This window comes from Ambystoma mexicanum, chromosome 9 (genome assembly GCF_040938575.1).
Source record: "Ambystoma mexicanum isolate Mex_15411 chromosome 9, UKY_AmexF1_1, whole genome shotgun sequence".
NCBI classification, from domain to species: domain Eukaryota; kingdom Metazoa; phylum Chordata; class Amphibia; order Caudata; family Ambystomatidae; genus Ambystoma; species Ambystoma mexicanum.
Window position 1 is genome coordinate 35020288 of NC_090931.1, and position 22600 is coordinate 35042887.

General features: G+C 46.7%; 1 protein-coding gene across 1 annotated transcript in view; it reads left to right on the forward strand.

Annotated features, from left to right (window-relative positions):
- Positions 1–22600, forward strand: part of NCAPD3 (non-SMC condensin II complex subunit D3) — a 579984-nt gene that overhangs the window by 351431 nt on the left and 205953 nt on the right. Inside the window, exon 17 of the mRNA XM_069614114.1 lies at positions 5227–5418. Within this exon, the coding sequence (XP_069470215.1) occupies positions 5227–5418 (192 nt within the window). The remainder of the gene's footprint in view (positions 1–5226; positions 5419–22600) is intronic.

Consider the following 22600-nt stretch of genomic DNA (forward strand, 5'->3'; position numbering starts at 1 on the left):
TTTGTGGGCCTCTTCCATTGATCGCTCCGGAACGTTTTGTTCTTGCTGGGGTTGAAAAGGAGAACAAAATCTTCAAGAAAGCAAGGGAATCCATTTCTGAGACACAACTTGAAGATTGGGTTTGTTTGGATCCAGCTCGCAAAATTAAAGATGGTTTACCTTATTTAGATGACAGACTCTATTTACCATCAATTGAACTTGGAGAAAAAATGTTGGAGTGTCACGAATCAGTCTTGGCAGGACATCCAGGATATCGGAAGACTTGAGTTGATCAGAAGACATTTTTGGTGGGAACGAATTCGACAAGATACCCTCAATTTTGTTAAGACCTGTGAAATTTGTGCTAGATCTAAGAATCTCATCGGAAAGCCTTCTGGGTTATTGGAGCCTTTAACAGTTCCACCGCGGCCTTGGTACTCAGTGTCTTTAGATTTCATCACAGATCTTCCACAAGATAAAGGTTGTACTTCAGTATTGGTTGTAGTTGATTTACTCACCAAAGAAGCACATTTCATTCCAATGAAGGGAGAGGTTACCGCCGATAGTTTAGCTCATAGTTTCTTGCAAGAAGTGGTAAGATTACATGGAATTCCCAGTCAGGTCATCTCAGATAGAGGTTCTCAATTTATTTCTAAGTTTTGGAGAGTTTTTTGTAAGAGATTGGGAGTGGAGATATGTTTATCATCAGGTTACCATCCAGAAACCAATGGGCAGGTAGAAAGGATAAATCAGGAGTTGGAAAAATATTTGAGGTGTTAGCTGCAGACAGGTGAAGAGTGGGTAGATTTGTTGTGGGTTGCAGAATTCGCATATAACAACTGTAGTAAGGATGCCACCTCTATGTCTCTGTTTTATTTGGGACGAGGTTTTCATCCTCGTTTCCTTAGTATTGAGATTAATAATGATTCTGGAAACCCAGAAGTAGAAAGGAGACTAGAAGTTATGAAAAGAAATGTGGAAAAGGCAAAAGGGGTGTTGGTGGAGAGTAAACAAAAATACAAAGGGTTGGCTGACCGTAAAAGGAAGATTAGTCCTCAATATAGTGAGGGAGATTTGGTGTGGTTATCAACCAAGTTTTTGAGAATTAAAGGAAGAAATAAGTTTTGTCCTCGTTTCGTAGGACAGTTTGTTGTTGAAAAGGTGATTAATCCAGTGGCTGTTCGTCTTAAATTACCCAGTCATATGAAACCTCATCCAACTTTCCATGTTAGTTTATTAAAACCTGCGGTTAAAGGAACTAGATTAACACCTACTCCTTCGGCAGTTGTGATTGAGGAAGATGCTTCCGAAAAATTTCTGCTTAAGAGAATTCTGGATTCTAGAAGAGTAAGAGGAAAGCTACAGTATCTCATTGATTGGGAGGGCTTTGGTCCTGAAGAGCGCACTTGGGAGAAAGCTAGTGATGTACGTGCTCCTCGGTTGGTAGAAAGATTCCATAAAAAATTTCCATTGAAGAGTGGCCCAGGGACTGGGCGTTAGGAGAGGGGGTACTGTCAGGTACTGTCAGGTTGGAGTGACATATTATTTACATACAGTATCATATACTCCTTTACATTGGGTCAGGGGAGACACATATTTAGTATAGAAAGCTTTTAGGAAGTTATTATGGGTTATATTTTTAAACAGCCAATTTTGCCCTTAACCTTCATTGCAGTCTATGGAGATTGCCCCAAGCCAAGATGGAGGTTCTCAGTCTAAATTCTGATTGGCTGGAGATTGTTTATAGGGAGGACAATGAACATTCTAAACTGCCTTTCATTGTCCTTGCCCAGCTGAGAGGTCGTGTGTCTTGTTGCTCCTGCTTAACTTTGTCAAGGGTGACAAGTTTCTAGCAGTTGAGCGGAAGATCTGAAAGTATAACAGGAGTCGTGTTTGGAGTTTGGTGGCGACACAGGACAGGAGTCAGAAACTTCCATTTTTTCTGAGAAAAGAAGTTTTCAAGTCTTATTCAAGATAAGTGACTTTCCAGATTGGTTGAACTTTGTAAAAAGGTTATATTTATCTAAGGGATTGAAATCAAATCTGTATCTAAAAAGATTGAAGCGCGTACGTTTGTTTTTATCGCTACATGTCAAGTCAAACTAGCGCAAGAGTTTTTGTCCGTTACTTTTCGCCTCCGCGTGTGTGTCTGCGCGTGAGAGTGAAGCGCGAGCGTGTACTTTGGACTCGCGTTTACTGTTCGTTTACGCAAGGGTTTTTTCTGCGTGATAAAATAAGCGCGTGTGTATTTTGCGCGTGTACGTATTTATTCGTGAGTTGGACATTAGCGCGAGTGCGTTTTACCCGCAATTGAATCGTCAGCGCGTGTGCTCATTTCCCGCGACTTGGAGGAAAGCGCGTGACATTTTTATCGCGTCTTGGACTTTAGCGCGTCTTGGACTTTAGCGCGAGTGCGTTTTAACGCGTGTGCGTATTTCCCGCGATTTGGAGAAAAAGTGCGTGATTTTTTCTTCCCACGGTTTCTGGCTTTCCACGTGAAGATTCCATTGCAAGTTAAATTCGTTCCTGAGAAAAAGACTCTCTACAAAGAAAAGATTAGAAACAAATACAAGAACTTAAAAGAACTTCATAAATCTTACTTGAAGACCTTGTTCAAGAATCTTAGATTTGAGCAGACTAACTACAAAGTTAAATTTCATTCATGGACCTACTGAGAAGGCTGAATTATCTATAAGATTCTGGTCCACAAGTAAGGAAGTCTTGACTGCTTTTCACTTCTCTGGGCATTCTGAAGAGAAGAACCAGGTATGGTTTTTAAACTATTTTGGTTAAGGATTTAGAGTTTAAGGTTAGTATAGTAACCCATGAGTAATGAGGTATATTGCATGTTTGTTTTAACTACAGGTGAAGAACCAGCGAGTTGATAGCTTCCAGCCTGGTGTTTGTTTCTTTCTCCCTTCCCCCTTTCCCCTGAAAGTGAGGTAAACTGAGCAGTTATATTTACGTCAGCTCAGAGTGCCACATTTTGGGTGGATTGTCGGGGGTTCAGCAGCTTCTGCAGACACCAGGTTCTCAGCATGACACATACAAAGTATGGAGAAGTTTTCTGAGTAGGCTTGAAGAGTGGGTGAGGGGAGTGACAATATGCCATTAAGGTATGCGCAATGGAGGGGTGTCCTCAATAGAAAAAGGGGGAATACCATGTCTTTTCTGATTGTCGTGCCACTCCCCTGAGGGTAGGGTTGCTTCCCCCATGTGATCCTCCCTCATATAGCAGCCGCCAGGATCAGGTAGCGTCTGCCGTCGCCTGGCCACACAGGGAGAGGTCACCGCTGGGAAAGGAGTGATGACACCATAAGATTCATCAAACTAAACTCCTAATGCTTAGCATGCCAAACTCTTGTCCGTGTACATGCTTTTTCACTCCTATGCCACTTTTGACAGTATTGTCCACTTTGCTCGCCTTGCTTGCCAGGACCTTTTTAGTTTTGCAAATCTACTCTAGCATAGATTGCCTTCTACCTGAAAGGTCTCCCCTTTTGAAAACCTCCTGCAACTCTCAAACCTTTCACGACCCCCCACCCCCCTCCACCTGCTGGCGTCCTCAAAGGATCAGTTCATGGACCGCTACCCTTGACTCCTAGATCTCTGTTCTAGGTAGATTTCTCAACCTTTGGCTTTCACTACCACCTCTTTGCTGAAGACACTGAAATCTTCCTGCTTTCCCTGCTTCACCCCAGACATCTCAGAACAGATTACCAACCGTCTCACTCATGTCTCTGTTGCCTCATGCTGAAGTCTTTTAAAACGAAAGTCCCCTTTCTGTCGGCTTTCAGCATCATCCCGACCTGACATTCTTGCTCCCGTGCCCATGGCTCACACCCTTGAGATCCTCATTGATGGTGACACTGCAGCAATGAATCCATGCCTCAGCTGCTCAGATTAACCTTCTCAACGTTTAGAAAATGTGTCGATTTTCTTACACTCCACTCAACCGCTTATGTTGCCGATATGCTACAAGCCTTTGGCTAGTGGCAAACTGCTTTCAGAATCGCAAGCCAGAGTTCAGGAGAAGACCAGGGGAGCCCCCAATGTGCTACCAGGCTAAGTCACCGCAGTTGGACCCGAAATGCAAGAAGACTATTGAAGCATTAACATACCAACTAAAGTAATACAAAAAAAGACATTGCATTCATTGAATGGCAGTGAAATCCTAGTGTTGCATAAATACCATGGACCCTTAGAGCAAGGCATGCCATGTGCAGTGAAGTGATTGAAAGGTGATCAGAAGCTGAGGCTAGATGTAAGCTCTTGAGCATTGCACTTGAAACCTGAATGACCATTAATGAGTGTAAAGATCTGACAGCCTCTGAAACTAAATACACATCTTAATTGTAATCCATTTTCTTTCATTTCAATTTATTGGGTCCACTACTCAGGGTAGATGATGGTTAACTTTGCGTACTCCTGAGTGGGTTTAGCTCATGCCCCCAATAACAGATGGAGGGGAATGTGGGCGGTGTGATTGTGCTCATTGGAATCAGTGAGTGAGGGAGGGTGTGCACAGTTTAGGGTTATGGGGCTCTTGCAGGCAGTCTGTCTGATTTGTGGACTCCTGTTACTGTTGACAAATGTTTTGGGAAACCAAAATATGTTGGCAAGTAATGAAACTTTACACCGAGAATGTTATGAACCCCAGTGTTTGTTAAACATAAATATTTGCTAGCTGTTTCAGCCCTTATTCATGTGTTGTCTCTGCACACTTGAGACTGCCATCTGTTCTTTGTTTCCTGATTAAAGTGATCTGGGTCTGTGCAGCACAGTATAAACAATTTTACTCCATTTGAGCTCTTGTAGCATGGTCAGTTCAACGGTTCTCTGCATGCCGCTTTGTGCCATGTGTCTGGAGGTCCTCTGCTAATGTTAGGCTTGTGTGTAGAGGCTTTGCCTTCCATCTTTGCCTCAGGAACAACATAGTGCTTTCATAAGCCTAGGCCCTCCTAAACTGCTTTCTGGGGGTAAGGAAGGGGGAGGCCATCCCCATACCTCCCTTTTGTGTTTATTCTTAGTACTTTTAATTCACTAAGTTGTAAAAACCATGGCACTATTTCAACATGGATACACGTACACCAGTGCCTTCGCACTAAATGCCCGTTACTCCATTCAGTGCAATTCCTAATGCTAGTACTTCTGGCTTGCCTTCTCCTGCCTGATCTTGGATGCCGTCCAGTATTAATGCTTCCTCTGAGGTTATGTTTTGACACATTGTTTTGCTTCTCCTTGCAGTCGCTACTTAGCGAAGGCCTTTTATATTTGGTCCTCCAAGGACAAATTTTCGTCTACGTTTATCAACAATCTGATCTCACACACGGAGACGGAGCACTCTGCGGCTGCTTGGATGCTTCTCGCGAAAGTGGCTGGATCCTCTCCTAAACTGGACTACACCAGGATCATCGACGCCTGGGACCAGACCTGCAGGTGCGAGATTTAATTTGTATTTCAGTGGTAGGGGTGTTGTTTCTAGCAGAAATGGCGTGCAGAGGATACATTTGATATGTGAAGCAGTATACGTGGTTGCATGTATGAGAGTAATACAGGTGGTGGAGGGGTAAAGAACCTCGACTGGGTACATGACTAGGGCTCCGGACATAAATTGGATAATGTAGGGTGAGTGTTTATAAGGGTAAAATGTACATATATAAATTCATAAGTGGAATTAAATTAGAGGGAAAGACCGCCTGTGTGGTCAGTTGAGGGTGGTGGGGTAGTGTGCGGGCTGCAGGTGCTACTTTGCCACATACCAAGTGGAAATTGAGCCAGCTCTTGAACAATTGCACAAATGCTTTGGCAAGAAGGCATTCCAGTGGATCGCCAGTAGTGTGAAGCAGCAGAAGCGGGAGGGGGACTCGGAGGATGATGGCGAGAGATGGTTTCATAAGAGATAATTGAATCCGAGGGGGGCAGTCTGGTGAGTACAGTGACATGCAGTCAGCAGGGTAATAGTGGGCAAGGCCAGGGATAGGTTTACAGATTGCAGTTGTGTGGGGGCGGGGGTGGTAGCTGGTTCTGGTGTAATTTAGTGTTTGCATGTATTAGTTATGGTCTGGTATCATCCACGAAACATGTCCGCAACTGTAATGTTATGGGGACACCATTGTTCCATAAAGTCTGACTGTAAGTAGTCTTGGACTGTTCCCCATTCCTTTACAAATTAGTCGCTTGTGCCTTGGACTGTATGGGTCACCTTTTCCATAGCCATTTGACCCCATACCTTCTGAAGCCATGTAAAAATCAGAGGGGTAACTTTTTTCTTCCAACTTTGGGCAATTGTTGATCATGCCACTATGAGGAGACCCATTATACTTCTCCATTGTGGCTTCTTGTATTTCCTTGTCGTTTTATCCTTCAATCCCAGTAGCCACACCCATGCGACCCATTGTCCCACCCCCTGGAACATTTTCCCCATTTCCGACTTTACTTCTTCCCAAAAGTTTTTGATCCCCTTGCAGTCCCACCAAATGTGTCTCCATGTGCCCACCTCCTCGCACCCTCTCCAGCATCTGTTGGATGCTTGCGGGAACATCGTATGCAAACAATTTTGGGTGTAATGCCATTGAGTTACAATTTTGACCCACATTTCCCTTGTTTGTACTGCACGGGTCAGTTTGGGAATCTGAGTCTACAGCTCCTGCCATTGTGTTTTTGATGGCGACTCCCCCAAAGTGTTCCCCCACTACACCATATATGTCCATTTGTTTTCTTCATCTAGTGAGTCTCCAGAGCCACTGTTTTCTTCCGAGATTTGTGGGATAGGCAGGTTACTTAGGTAGGCGTCTTGTGCCTGACTATCCGGGGCGTCCGTTGTATATAACTTTTGAGAAAATTCCCTATGTCTTGTGTGCGCGTCAAGGACTCTTCCCCAGCGTTCCGAATGGAGGTAATCGCCAGATCCTTCTGTTTTGCCCGGAGTTGTCTAGCTAAGAGCTTGTCTGCTTTATTAGCCTTAATGTAGTATTTTTGTCAGAGATATAATAAGGATTTCTCAGCCCCCTTCGTGCGCAGCATTTCCAGTTGCCCCTGTGTGTGTTTTAGGGATTTTTTCAACGCACGTGTCGAGTGACTAAGGAGTTTCTCCTGTATTCCCTCTAAGGTGCTTTCCATCTTCTTCACCCACCCGTGCCTTTGTTTGTCTCTCGCTGCCTTTAGGGCAATCAGTTTCCCTCGGAGCACCGCTTTAAACGCCTCCCACACCGTCCCCAGGGAGACTTCCCCTGTGTCGTTTTGTATAAAGTATTCCTCTATCATCTCTTTTACTGTGTCTGCCATGATGGGATCCTGGAGCACATCCTGTGGTAACCTCCACTTCCATAGCCCATTATGTTTCCCCGGTAGGTCCAGCTCAATCCATAAAGGAGCGTGGTCCAACAGGGATATTGCCCCTTTCTCCACCCCCTGAATCCTAACCATTAGACCCACTGCCACCCAGAAATAGTCAATCCTGGACATGGTATTAAGGACCTGCGAGAAGTAAGTGAAGCCCCTCTGGTCTCCCCTGAGTTCTGTCCACACATCACAAAGGGCCATTTGCTCCATCTGCCGCTTAAGCAGCTTCGAAGGCGCCCCTTGCCCTTGGGAGCCCTCCGAACTCCTGTCTGTCTGAGGATGCCATGCCATATTGAGGTTCTCCCCCCTCCAGGATTACCTCCCCCTTTGCATAATCTTCCAGTTTCCTCAATGTATCCTTCAAAAAGCCCTCCTGGCCTGTATTGGGGGCGTAAATAGAGGCCAGCGTGATACGGTACCCCTCAACCACCGCATTAACAAATGCGTACCTTCCTTCCTTATCAGAGAGCGTGTCCACCAATTTGGCATCCCTTCCTTCTTTTATCGCAATCAGCACCCCCGCTCTCTTTTCTGGTGCGTTCGCCTGCGCCCAGATTTTATATCCCCTTATTCACATTCTCTGTTTATCCCTGGCTCTGATGTGGGTTTCCTGAAGAAGCAATACATCCGCTTTCTCCCTCTTAAGCATCTGCTCAAATTTCGTCCTCTTCACTGGGTGGTTTAAACGCCCGAGGTTATATGTTAGAATTCTGAGTCTCCCCATGTTTCTTTTAGTTCAAGTCCCTTGTCGTGGATTCCTCCTACTTGCAAACTGTGCCCCTTCCCTTGCCCTCCCCTCCCTCCCCCCAAAACTCACCCCCCCCCCCCAGAAACTTTAAACTACACAACAGTCCCCCGAGTGGGGCACGGGTTCCTATTGATGCTAGGCCGTTGCGCCCATCGCCCCCAGCCCACCATTTACTCATGGAAACAAGCGCGGGGGGGGATCTTAAACCCTGCATATACCAGTGACCTTACCAAGATCCAAGGCTGCTCTCCCCCACCAGTCCGCCGACGTCGAGCCTTTCCCGACTTATCATAGTCTCCTTCTTTTTGCCCTCCTGCTGCGGGCATGTGTCTTGTCTTTGTACAGCTCAGTGTCCATTTCCGCTACAGTTGTGCCAATCTCTCCAATTACGGCGACTTCTGCCTGCTTTCCTTCCCTTTATAATTCTTTTTTTGTCTGACGGTTTCCCATCCACTCGGCCTTCTCAGTGCCTCTCTCCTTAATTTGGGATCTCCTGGTTCCGCATAGTCTGTCTGAAACCCCATTATGCTCAGACCCTCCTCGCATGTAGTCGCTCTTCTCTGTTTACCCTCCCAAGTAAACAATATACCGATCGTGAAGGTCCATCTATATCGTATTTGTCTCGCCGCCAACACCCTGACAAGAGGGGTCATTGCTCTTCTCTTTTGCAGCGTCACCACCGCCAGGTCCTGGTACAGCTGGATATCTTCCCCGTTCATACAAATGTGGTCCATGTCCCTTGCTCTCCTTAAGATCTGCTCATTTTGTGGATATGACGAGAGAGCCACCAGCACATCCCTTGGTCGCTCCCCAGGTGCTCCAGATCTTTTGGGGCCCACCCTGTGCACTCTGTCTATCCCTATATCTTCCACATCCTGTGCTTCTAGGATGTCTCTGAACACCTCTTTAACCGCCATCTTGAGATCCTTATCCTGGACTGACTCGGCCATATTTTTAATGCGTATATTGGATCTCCGCAAGCGGTTCTCGAGGTACTTGCATTGGATCTCCAGGTTATGGGTGAGCCTCGCCAGGTGTTCTTGCGCTTCAGACTTGTTGGGTATCCCCTTCGATCCCATGGACCACTCTTTCCAGTGAGTCTGTTCTTTCCTCCAGGTTGGCCACGTCCTGTTTCAGATCCTGGACCACCTGTTTAAGATCGTCCTTCAGTGTTGCAAATTGCTCTTGAACAGTAGACCTGAATTTCTCCTGGAGTTCCGTGAACCATGTCTGCATGTCTTCTCTGGACGGCAATCGTTGGAGGGGCCCTACGGCATTGCCTTCTCCCAGCAGGTCTTCATGTCCCTTACCCCTTGTCTGCATTGGGGAGTCCGTGGATCACATCTGCAGAATATTCGCTTCTTGTTTAGAGCCCTGTATGCTTTGCTGTGCCGAGCTCCCTTTCCCCTTAGCTTTCGACATGGTCCCTGGGGATTGTTGGGATAGCTCTGTTTAACCGGGAAGGGTAGTCCTGCCCCACTGCTTTCCCAAGCGCCGTGATCGCCGCCTGTTCCGGGGCGCGCATGTGCGTGTGTGTGCGCGTGTGCGTGCGTGTGTGCGCGTGTGTGTGTGTGCGTGCGTGTGTGTGTGCGTGTGTGGCTGATGCCTCCCGATACTGCCACCACCCCCAGGGTATCGTTGGTTGCCTTACTTGGGGTCTCCTCCTAAGTTGTGCTTATTACCCCCTTCAGACACTCCCGGGGGAGGGAGAGAGGGGACCTCCCTTCATGGTTTCCTACATACTGCGCTACGGCGCTGCTCCTTGAATCTGAGCACTGTGTAGTTACGGGTGAGGGGCGCCGACCCCCGACCAACTCCTACAGCACCCTCATGTGTGGGGCAGATTTCGGAGGATTCTATCTGTTTTGCCGGGGGCCCTTCCTGCGCTCGTGTCTCTCCGTGCTCCCGGCCACCGCTCCGCCCCCACGACAGCCGGAGGGGGTAGCGCCCCGGTTCTATGCAAGTTCACCTCCCCTCCCCCACGTCCGAGCGTCCACCCTCACAGGACCGCTGGGGGGGCAAATCGCAGGCACCTCCCCCCCCCTGTGACCCCCAATGCCGTGCCCGAAAAGTCCATCCCGATCCTCTCACTGCAGGCTCTCACCTCCGAGTGCAGCTGCACAACACTGTCTGGGCCACCGGTCTCCTGTCTCCTGTCTTCAGTGCGGACACCTCCGCTACTGTCTGGAACCTGCTTGGAGGGGGGTCCTCGCGCTACAGATCTCCGCTCCCCTCTGGCGCGTTCCTTGCCAATGCGCTGCAGGAGCCCTCAGTGGAGGCAGGCCAAACCTCTCCCCCTCCGTACCACTCTGCCGCCTCGACCACGGTCCTCCTTTGCCTCTCCGGATCCCGGTCCCGCAAGGGGCGTTCCTGCTCCTCTCCTCCGTTCGTCACCTTTACGGGCCGGAGCCTCCCATCCTGGCCAGTGTCCGCAGCATGTCGCAGTGGGGGGGGGGGAGGGTAGCCTCCCCTGCGCTCCGTTCCACCGCACTCCTCCCCACACCATACACTGGAGAGTCGCCGACTCGCCTCCTCGGGGGGGGGGGGAGGACCGACCCTTATTTCGTCCAGAAAGCCTTACAAGTTGTGCTTCTTTGGGCGGCCTGGGAGAGAGCGCCTCAGACACGTCTCCTCAACCCGGCGGCCATCTTGGAATCATCATTGCTTTTTTAATTTGAAATTTTTGCTTATGTCAGTTTTTTTCTATACTTACAGGGTTTATCTGATCATTAGATAGTACATAATCCTTTGAAGATGAGCTTCAACAACTTTAAAAAATATTTTTTAGAATTGCTTTTCTTTATTAGAATTACACTATCTAGAAAGCTTGTACACCAGAATTGATCACATAGACCTTCTGCATCATGTTGACCTTTTCAGGCTAATGGCGCATGCGCTCGAAGTAAACTGAATGAGGTGTTTTACTGCGTAGGGACATTAGAAAAACATTTAAAAAGTGTATTAAGGATTTGTTTCCTTTTGATCAGAGGCCAGGACTTGTATGATCTGGTACAGATCTAAAAGTACTATTGAAGCGAACATGTACTTTGCAAAAAGGGGAAAAGAAAAGTTGGGTGGGATTGACATTAAAATCCATATTTTTATTGATTAGTAGGTATTGCGTTACCCATGTATATGGTGGACAGGAGTATTGTACATATATATAATGGTCCTTAAAGGATAGTATGGACTGTTCTAGATCATTTTGATTTTTCATGGTTTTAAAATAGCCACGGTTGCACCACTCTTCTAAATGCCCTTTCAGGTTGTGTCCAGACAATTTCAAACGTGTTGCTAAGGGGTGGTGCCAGCGAGGCATGTTGTTTGTTTGAGGGCAGAACAGTGTCTGATAAGGTCATATTTTTGTTATTGGGGAAAGACTAGCAGAGGAGGGAAAGGAGTGCATGGATGTTAAAGGAGATGCTGGCAAAAGCCACAAATCTTGCAATGTGCCTTTCATCAAATCAGACTTGAAGAGTCTGATCCTGTTAACAGAAGGCCCTCAGTTGGAGCCTACTAATCAGCATTCTGCAACTATGAAGTAAGTCGGAGTAAGGAGCTTTCTTGAACAGGCTGCAGTTCATGCGGTGGGGTGCAGCGTGTTTTCAGTTGTTATTAAAGAGATCAAATAACAGCCCAGTGCTCACCCTAATGTTCCCAGTAAGTGATGTGCTTTTGAAATCTGTTCCAGCATTCAGAGATTTGGCCACCAAACTTGGTAATCTGGGAAAAGGAGTCAGGCTTTCCCCTTTGTTTATCCTCAGTCAGCAGGGAGATCCTGCCATAATGAAACACTATTTAGCCAGTGCGGTACCTTCTTCCAAAACCATGAGACACACCAATCCTGAGAGGGAGGCTACTGTTCCGTGCTGCAGCACCACTCCCTAGCGCGGCTTCGAGGAAAAATCCGAACTGCTAACGATACAGAGTAGGTGCAGATCAGATGCAGGGTTTACCATAAAAGTGAAACCCGATTCAGAGTTATTTAGAGACTCAGAAAATGGTATTTTGAAATCTGTCTCAATGAAGGAGAGTTACAAAGAGTTCAACAAACTACTGAAAGCACGGCACAATAAAATCAAACCTGAGTTTCATCAACATGAGGGGAAAGCTTTTAAGATCGTAAATATTTGTTCACGATTGCAACTATGTGCACTCTGTGATATATATTTATACTTCGAATAGATTGTGTCCTCCCACGTATTCCCCATTTTATGATAAATCGTTATCTCCAGCTTTGCTGCTTCGGAAAAAAAAATTCTCGGCAGAGGGCGCTGTGCTCGAGGTTGTGACGTTGATTGTCCTTCGGACTCCGTACTCTGTTGACGTCACCAATGGTATAAATAGCTCCAGCCGCGCTCGTTGCTTCAGTTCATTTTTTCCGATCACTTCGCTATCGAGAATGGCACGCTTCAGATTTTCTGTGAAGAAAATGTCGTCCCCTTCGACACCCAAGACTGGGTTCAAGAAGTGCGTAGATTGTGGATCGAAAATGTCGATCACGGATCCTCACCGGATTTGTCTCTGGTGTCTCGGTTCCAGTCACCGGACCGACGACTGTGGTTCCTGCCAATCCATGACCGAGAAAGCTCTTCGTGAGAGGAGAGGTAAACTGTTGGTGGGGAGGGAAGCCTCTAAGAAGGTTACGTCCAAAAAACATAAAGCCGACTGATTTGAAGGAATCGGATCGACATAGGCATTCAAAGAGATCTCGATCTATGGGTAGATCGAGACACTCTTCTTCCTCGTCCAAAAAAATGAAGAGGAGACACAGATCTGCTTCATCATCATCTTCCGAGTCGACCGAAGAAATTCGATGTCCGACAAAATCGGATTCTCCCAGAAAATGGGAAGAATTTCGTAAAAAAGATGATGGAGGTATTCGAGAATGAGGCCCCGACCCCCTCAAATGAAACTTGGAAGAGCCACACCCCTAAGGTCGCTCCATTGGACGACAAAGGGAAGTCTAAGACTACCTTGGTAAAAACGGGTAGTGTCGAGGATACTCGAAAAACTCGAGTCGACAAGTCGTCGAGGACTCTTCGAGAGTCGAGCACCTCTCTGGTGCCATATAAAAAACAGAAGTCGTCGAAGGCTTCGACGACTTCATCGACGTCATCGGCGTCGACTGTTTCGGCATCAAAACCAAAAATAACCTCGATGCCTGTATCAAAGTCCTCTTCGAAGTCATCGAAGATTCCTTCGACTACTTCGAAGGATTTGTCCATTCCTTCGACGCGTATGGTAGAGGAAGAAAGAAGATTTACTCCGTTGCCCAGGTCAGACTATTTTAAGTCTTTGTCCTCAATTCATGAGGAATCTGGCTCGGAGGAAGAGGAAGTCACTCCCTTTGGAGTTTCATATGGTACAAAGCAAGTTCCTAAGGAACTCATTGATCAAGAGTCCAAAATGAGAGACCTGAGTGACACTCTACATTCTGCCAGTGGAATTGACACCTCCACAGAATTAGTTTGCCAGAACTGATCCTGCAGAACATGCAGACTCAGGGTACAGGAGTTTTATGACCAGAGTAATTGAGTATATGGGTTGGGGTAACACTTCACCTGTTTTTGAACAGGATGAGATGACAGATATAATTGTCACAGGTCCTCAAAAAGATCCAGTTCCACCCTTTCACAGGGCTCTTCAGAGGAGGGTGGAGAAAAACTGGGAAAAGCCTGAGAGCATTGCTGCTGCAGATAGTAATTTCCCCAAGAAATACAGACCAACTGGTATGGATCCTGAATACTTAAACAGGCATCCGACTCCAGAAAGTCTAGTTATTCAGGCAGCATCCACATCAAAGCAAACTGCATATCCCGCTATCCCTCCAGATAGGATAAAAAAGTTGATGCCTGGGCACATAAAGTTTTCACTTCAGGCAGTATGGCCCTTAAATCGACAAATGTTTACCCATACCCTGTTGGACTGTATTTCGGCAGCGGCTGAGCATATTCCGGAAAGGCGAGGAAAGGGAAGGTTTCCTGAATATAGTCAAAGACTGGAAGGAAGCAATGGGGGAATGTCTCCAGTCTGGACTGGATACTGCTGATAGTATCAGCAGATCCATGGCTGCAAGCATTTTGCTACGCAGATTTGCGTGGTTGAGGAAGTCTGGGTTTGCACCAGACGTGCAAGCCAGACTCCTCAACATGCACTTTGATGGCTCGAGGCTGTTTGGCAGTAAGGCTGATGAAAGCCTAGAAAAACTTCAGACCTCGAAAGCGGCAGCTAAATCGCTTAGTGCCTCCATGCGCCAGCCTCTAAAACCCTATTCTGGCTCATCTTCCTGGAGGGTTCGTTCTTTTCGTTACTACTCCTCATTTGGTAGAGGAAGAGGACGGGCTTCTCAAAGGGGCAAAAGAAATTTCCCTCGTGGTGCACAAGGAAGAGGTGCAAAGTCAGCCTCAGGAGCGGCATCTTTACCCTCAGTCACTCCTGCAGCCGCCACCAAATCCCTCTGAGACCTTGTTGCACAAAGCACCAGTGGGAGGCAGGATCTCAGCATCTGAAGGAATGGCGGGGCATTACCTCACATGCTTGGGCACTGGAAACAGTAGCTCAAGGTTACTGTCTCCCCTTCCAAAAAAGGCCTCAATCATCCACCGGGAGCCAACTCTGTAAAAACTCCAGACCCGCTCCTGTTGTAGGAAATTTTAACCCTGCTAGAGAAAGGTGCCATAGAACAGGTACCTGTAGCTGAGAGGAACAGGGGTTGGTACTCCCCATATTTTCTCATCTCAAAAAAGGACTTAAGAAACTTGAACAAGTTCCTGAGGAAGGACAAGTTCAAGATGGTCACTCTTTCTTAGATCCTTCAGGCTCTCCAACTCCAAGATTGTTTGGTATCATTAGACCTTCAGGATGCTTACTTTCATGTGCCAATCCATCCAAAGCACAGAAAGTACCTGAGGTTAGCGATTGGCAACTCTCCAGTTTCGGGTTCTGCCATTCGGGTTGACCTCCGCCCGAGGGTTTTCACCAAACTGTTGGCGGTTGTGGCAGCGAGTCTCAGGAGAGGGGGCATTCACATCTACCCCTACCTGGACGACTGGTTGATCAGAGCAAGTTCTCCAAAACAAGCTCAGGAACATCTTTCGATCACTTGCCACTTCCTCCACAAATTGGGCTTCTCCCTCAATTTCAAGAAGTCCCATATGATACCATCCCAAAAGCTCCAGTTTATCGGAGCAGTCTTGGATACTTCCTCGGGAAAAGCCTCGCCTCCCGAAGTGAGAGCTCTCCACATCCAGCAGATGGTAATGAAGTTCCAGAATGCCCAACGTCTACCGGCCTTCGATTTTCTCAGGTTGCTCGGCCTCATGGCACCCTGCATTTTCCTAGTACCAGAGGCCAGGTTGAGAATGAGATCCCTTCAATAGGCACTCAGAACTCAGTGGTCCCAGTTCTCAGGGAATATGTCGGATCTTCTGCAAGTCCCGAGCGCAGTTGCTCAGGATCTTCTATGGTGGGCTTGCAACGACATTCTCAATCTTTTTGCAACCATGGCCGGAGATAACAGTAGTGACGGACGCCTCACTCACAGGGTGGGGAGCACACACCAACGATCTGACAATCAGCGGTCGTTGGTCTCCATCGGATTCCAAACTACACATCAACCTTTAGGAGCTGAGGACAATCAGACTAGCGCTGAAGGCCTTTCTGCCGTCTGTACAGGGAAAGAATGTCCTGATAATGACGGACAACACAGTGGCCATGTACTACCTCAACAAAAGAGGAGGAATAGGGTCACTACCACCGTGCAGAGAGGCAATGCAGCTATGGTTCTGGGCAATACGAGAAGGAATCTCTCTATCGGCAATTCACCTAGCCAGAGAGAAGAACACGGCGGCAGGCGCTCTGAGCAGGCAGAGCACGGTCTCTCACGAGTGGGAGCTGGCTCAGGAAGTCCTTCTGGAGATCTTCACCCTTTGGGGAACCCCTCAAGTGGATCTGTTTGCCACTGCGATCAACAGGAAGTGCGATCAGTACTGCTCAGGGGAATTTCCTCAAAGAGGATTTCTGGGAGACGCATTCGTAGTGGAGTGGAAGTTTCCACTGCTGTACGCGTTTCCCCCAGACCCCGTGATTCCTCAAGTAATCAGGAGGTTGAGAAAGTTCAGGAAAACCATGATACTAATTGCTGCGGATTGGGCCAGGAGGACGTGGTACCCGGACCTTCTTGACATGTCCATCTGCTCTCCAATACGTCTTCCACAAAGAGAGGTTCTTCTCTCGCAAGAGGAAGGTCGGGTTCTCCATCCAGAGGTCAAGACACTCGACCTTCACGCATGGTTTCTGAGAGATTGAGATACAAGGATTGGGATCTTCCGGATGACGTAATGGAAGTCTTGCTTTCGGCCAGAAGGCCAGCAACAAAATCTTTGTACCGATGTCGCTGGAACACTTTTAGTAACTGGTGCAAAGATAAGGATGTGGACCCTTTTCAATGTGGCACTCCAGTAGTGCTCTCTTTTCTATTACGTCTAGCCAATCTGGGGCTCCAGATAGGAACAATCAAAGGATACCTTGCTGTGCTGTCCATTTTCAAGCGCACCTCGGAAGAGGTTTCATATTTCAAAATATCATTAATCATTCAATTCTTAAAAGGGCTTACTAAAATATACCCTCCAGTACCTTTTCATGTCCCAACTTGGGATTTAAATTTAGTACTAACATTTTTGACTTGCATACCTTTTGAGCTTTTGCACTCCTGTCCATTGAGGTTTCTAACACTAAAAACTGTCCTTCTTGTGGCCCTATCATCAGCCCGCAGGGTTAGTGAACTTCAGGCTCTCTCATGCAAGCCACCATATACTGTTTTTTATAAGATAGTCCTTAAGGTTAAACCTTATTTTTTAACAAAGGTAGTTTCGGACCTCCATTTGTCACAAAAAATACTACCAACATTTTATCCTCCTCATTTGGGCAAGGAAGAGGAGAGACTGCATAGACTAGATCCCGAGAGGGCTCTTAGTTTTTACATCTCAAGGATGTCTAAATTACGACAAGATGACCAACTGTTTGTGGGTTATACTGGTCATAAACTGGGCTCATCGGTAACAAAACAGACCATATCCCGCTGGATCATTTTGGCCATAATTGAATGCTACAGATTGGCGGGAAAAGACCCACCTCATGGGCTTCGAGCCCATTCTACAGGGGAAAGGCTACTTCTGCGGCTCTAAAGAGGGGAGTCCCGGCAGCAGATATTTGTTCAGCTGCAACTTGGAAAACAATGCATACATTTATCAAGCATTACTGCTTGGAGACTGCCCCCTCCAATGAGGGGTTATTTGCCAAGGCAGTTCTGCATTCTGTCCATGAAAACTGTAATTGGTACTCCCACCTCCAAAATTGCCACTGCTATGTGAGAGGACACAATCCATTCAAAGAACAAGTTACTTACCAACTGTAACGTTTTTTCGACTGGATGTTCCTCCCACGTATTCCTCATCGACCCTCCCATCCTACCCTGCAGTACAGTTTACGTTTTCTTACACCTTCCTCTCACGAGGAATGTATCTGTCCTGGGGCACGCCTGGGTGTTCCTCCTATATGTTCATCGGAAAAACAGAACTGAAGCAACGGGCGCGGCTTGAGCTATTTATACCATCGGTGACGTCGACAGAGTACGGAGTCCGTCGAGGGACAATCGACGCCACGACCTCGAGCACAGCACCCTCTGCCGAGAATTTTTTTTTCCGAAGCAGCGAAGTTGGAGATAACGATTTATCATAAGATGAGGAATACGTGGGAGGAACACCCAGTCGAAAGAACGTTACAGTTGGTAAGTAACTTGTTCTTCTGATTTAAACATTTTATTTTATTATAACACCAATAAGTAACATCACAAGTGTGTACAAAAGTAATACAAGCCTAACATATCGACAATTTAAATACGCAAACCTGTTGAGCATGCTATACAAGTTGGAAGTCATTTGTGGTCACAAATTGAAAGGAAAAGAGAGAAATAAAAAAATAAAATCCTTTTAACAAATTTGTATCAATGTCATACTATCCATCAGACAGGATACTATTGCAGAAACACCTCTTCTGAACATTCTTTCTGATAACCATTATGTCCTAGTGTTAGGGAGAATTCTCCTTGGGCTGAATTTCCTAACCTAGTGAGTCCCCCAGCAGCTCTGCTGGATTTCTGGAGTCTGTTTTTTTTCTCCTTCCAAGCCGGTCAAGTGGCAGAGCGAGTAGAGCGCTCGCTTTGACATCCGTGCAGAGCCTGCTAACGCAGGTTCGAATCCCGGCGGGGCCAATCTCAGCCTTTCATCCTTCCGAGGTCGATAAATGAGCACCACACACCGTGGGTAATAATAAGCAGCGCTCAGATACCTGAGGGTTTGTAGCGCTATATAAAAGCCTAATTATTATTATTATTATTATTAAGAGTGAGTCTCTTTTCTTCACACTCTTGGACATGATTTGAGGGGTTCCTTTGACTGTTAATGTGTTTTATGGGCTATGGGGTCCTTTACTCCATAGGGTCTCATGTGTTTTTCCTATGTGTGTTACACAGCACCCTCCGTGCAGTAACACAGCGGTGTCATAGTGACACCCCACCATAGACTCCATACCCTGGGACTGACTACTGTCTCCCAGGGCATGTAAAGTCACCATTGGCTTTACTAGTCCCAAATTATTAACAGAAACCAGTACAAACCATCATATTGAGGACATACTGGTCGGGGCAATTCGATTTCCCTGGGGTCTGTTAGTCGAGGGGGCACATCTCCGTCCCCCCTGATCGAGTTTTGGCTGGTGGCAGTGGAAACTACTTTTTATATTCGACCGCAAATATTTCCCTATGGAATTTTCCCATTGTTCGAGGCTACCAACTTTAATTATTTAATTCTCATAGCCTCGAACATACTGCCGGTTTATTTAATTAATATTAATTCTCCGGTTGGTATTTTTTGCCAAGACTCGATCCTAAAATGGCGTTTGTGTTCTCTTCTGTGACTCCAACCCAAGTCGAGCCCTTTGTTCCACTTTTTGGCGGGCTTCTCCACAGAAGCCTCCAAAAGTGGTGCCACTCTGTCTGTGTACCACAGGGAGTGTGGGAGGGGGTTTAGGCACCCTGGACTGAGTTACCTTGGTAACTCAAGTCGCACACTTGTGTGATTGACCCAAGTGGTGAGCCGGACGGCTAACTACTTAGCATGTTTGACAGCTAGGCTGAATGAATGGGGGTATGCTGCATAAAAGCAGGGCTTTGGGGACTGGAACTTCAGAAGTCGCCACAGGACCTGAGAATCCGACGAGGGAGAAGCTGAGCGACCTACCACGACACCAGCGGTGGAGCCCTGCGGAACCGACTCACCACTTCTCGACGACAGAGAAGATCTCCCGGGTGGAGAGGCTTCTTCCCCTGACTGGTGGGCACAACCAGTTTACCTTTCTTTCTTCGCACCCCAGCCCGGTTTGTGGTCGAACTGCCCGTGCCAAGCACTCGGGCAGCCGGATAGCCACTCGCCACTGAACCGCGAATCAACGGACCGCTCCTTGTACCTGAGAAACTCTGCGGCTGGTTTCTTCCCTGGCAGTGCAACGGACACCTGTCTTCCTCCACGACGAGATCCTCTCTTCCCCCGGACGAAGCACCGACTTGCATCCGCTGCCAGGAACTGCCGCCCCAGCTGGAGCGTTCTCGCCACTTTAAGGTACTGTCTGCCAGGCCTCCCTTTCTAAAGATTGCAACAAAGTAATAATAACTCCTTAACCTTCTGGACTGGGCTGGCCACCTTGACCCTCTAACTGGTCCCTTTCTTTGATCCAACTCCTTTTTGAACCATTACAAGACTTTTGTGCACTGCAACCGTGTGACCCTGGACACATTTCGTTTAGATCCTCTTAAAGCGGATCCGGCCTATTGACTCTGAATTCACGCTTGTACTTTGCCTTCCTCTCTCGTTCTGCTCTTGTAAAAGTGTTGGGATCTGTTAAAAATTGTTCTTTGTTTTTCTCTCCCTTTTTTTAAAACGAATTATTAGAGTGCCATCTGCGTTAAGCGCTCACCGCTGTCTGAAAATAAGTGGGGCTTTACTTAAGACTTGTCTAATATTCTTTTAAGGGAGTGTATATCTTTTAGTGACCGTGTTTTTGAATTGCTTACTATTAGTGCCTGTGTGTTTTTCTAGATGTGGTTTTTAAATAAATAATGATCTCTTTTACACCAGGCCCTGGTCAGTGTTTACTTGTTCTATTGTGTGCTCTTGACCTATTGTGAATACTCTGTATACTGCCTAACTCTTCTTGAGGGAAGTCTGACTGCTCAGCCACAGCTACCAAGTGAATCTGTGTGGTACAGACTGCTACCAAGTGGGTTTACTGCCAAACACCTGTAGTCTTAAATCTTTTGCAGTGGTCCCAGAGGGAACTGCACAGGTTTCTGCCTAATACCTAAAAAGCAGTTTATAGTCTGTGAGGCCCTCAGACCCCAGTCCATGCTTGAGAAGCAGACATGCATCTCTTCCAACATTCGGGACTAATTGCCTCTCCTAGTTCATCAGCCCAGACACTTCAGGATCTGATAACCCTTCTCATTTGGATGCAAGGACATTATACATAGTGGCTATAGGATGACTTGCTCGGGCACAGAGTTTCAGCGTTAACAAGGCCTCAATTTGCTCCCAATTTTGTGGTGTGGACGCAAGCTTAGCAGAAATTCGACCTCTTAGTTGCCTATATTCATCATAGCTGCAATCGATCAAACTAAACTTCCTCTGTAACCTTACAAATGTGATCCAAGCTCCATTCTCAAGCAGGTCTTTCATGCATCTGATTCCACCTAGGTACCAGGATGGCCAGAACAACACTTTCACTTGTTTGGTTGATGGATTTAGCCAAATGGATGCATCCGGGAAAATAAATGGGTCACAATTCATGCGTTTGGAAAAGGAGCGCTAGTATTCATACAAGAAGACAGCAAGAGGGCTCAGCTGCCCTGATTTCCATCATTAAGTACTCGGGGCTCCAGTTGAAACACCCGGTTGGATTCAAACTCAGTCCACTTGTCTGGTTCAGATTCCACCACATGACACAAATGTCTCATGGTGAATGCTAAGTGGTATTTAAAAAAAAAACGGTAAATTCATACCACCCTGCTTCGATGGTAGCTGCATCTTTCTCAATGCAAGTTTAGGATGTTTGCCATCCCACAGAAATTTCTGCATTAGTGCATCAAGCTCCTTAAATACTTGTTTTGATGTTTTTAGTGGGAGCATGGATAGGATATAATATACTCTGTGCCATGTTCATCTTAATACAATTAACCTTGCCCCAAAGCGAACGTGTCTGGAGTGACCATCGGTCAATGTCCGCTCATAGTTTTGATATTAGGCAATCAAAGTTAATTTAAGGCAATGTTTTCGCTTCAGGGCTGATCCAAACTCCCAAGTACTTTAACCATTCTGCACACCAAGTAAATTCCATGTTGTCAAACATGACGCATGCATGATCCGGTGATCGGGAGAATCTCGGACTTGCTCCAATTGACCTTGTATCCAGAAACGTCAGGGAACATGCAGATGTCTTCGATCAGATATGGCATACCCAAATCGGGGTCACGCACAACCACCAACTGCTCTGCATAAAGCCAGAGCTTGCCAGAACATTCCACACTACCAATTCCATGTATGTTTCCGCTGGCCCTCGGCATGATCGCCAGTGGTTCCTTTGCTAAGATGCACAATAATGGAGAAAGAGGGCCTTGTTTCTCTTTTCAGTTGAAATGACTGAGGCTAATCCGTTAGTGCGGACGCTTGCAGTTGGATTCGCATACAGCAGTCTCACCCAGCCCAAAAATGATGGTCCAAATTCCATTGCCTTCAGGCTTTCAAACGGGTACAGCCATTAAATTCTGTCGAAGGCCTTCTCAGCATAATTCTACCGAAGGCCTTCTCAGCATCAAGGGAGATAGCTGCCACAGGCGCCTCCATCCTTCTACCTTCATCAATGGTCAACAACAACCTCTGTGTATTGTCTGCCACAGATCTACCATTTACAAAACCAACTTGATTCTCGTGTATCAATGTCTGTACAACATTCTCCAATCTCTTGGTCATTATTTTAGCCAACAGCTTGCAATCAGCGTTAGACTAATTGGTCTGTAGCTTTCATACCTAGTTGGTGACGTATCCTTCAACAGAACTGTCACTAGTGCATGTCTCATGGAGGCTGGTAACATTCCCATCTCCAATGATGTAGAATGCACATTGCGCAGCAGTTTGAGACCACTTTCGGGCAAAATCAAGTGCAACTCAACCGGGAGACCATCTGCTGCAGGCGTTTTGTTGCCATTTAGACCTGAGATTGCGAACTGGATGTCCTCTACAGAGATCTCAGCCTCTAACAGGGTTATGTGGTCCTCTTGATAGTTTGGGAACTTGAATCTGACTCAAAAAGTTTGCTATTGCCGCTGGTTTGCACTTTGTTTCGGACTCTATTATTAATGTCTTTGTGCAATAACAGTAGCCGATCGTTGTTATCCCTCACTGCTGCAATTGTCCTTAC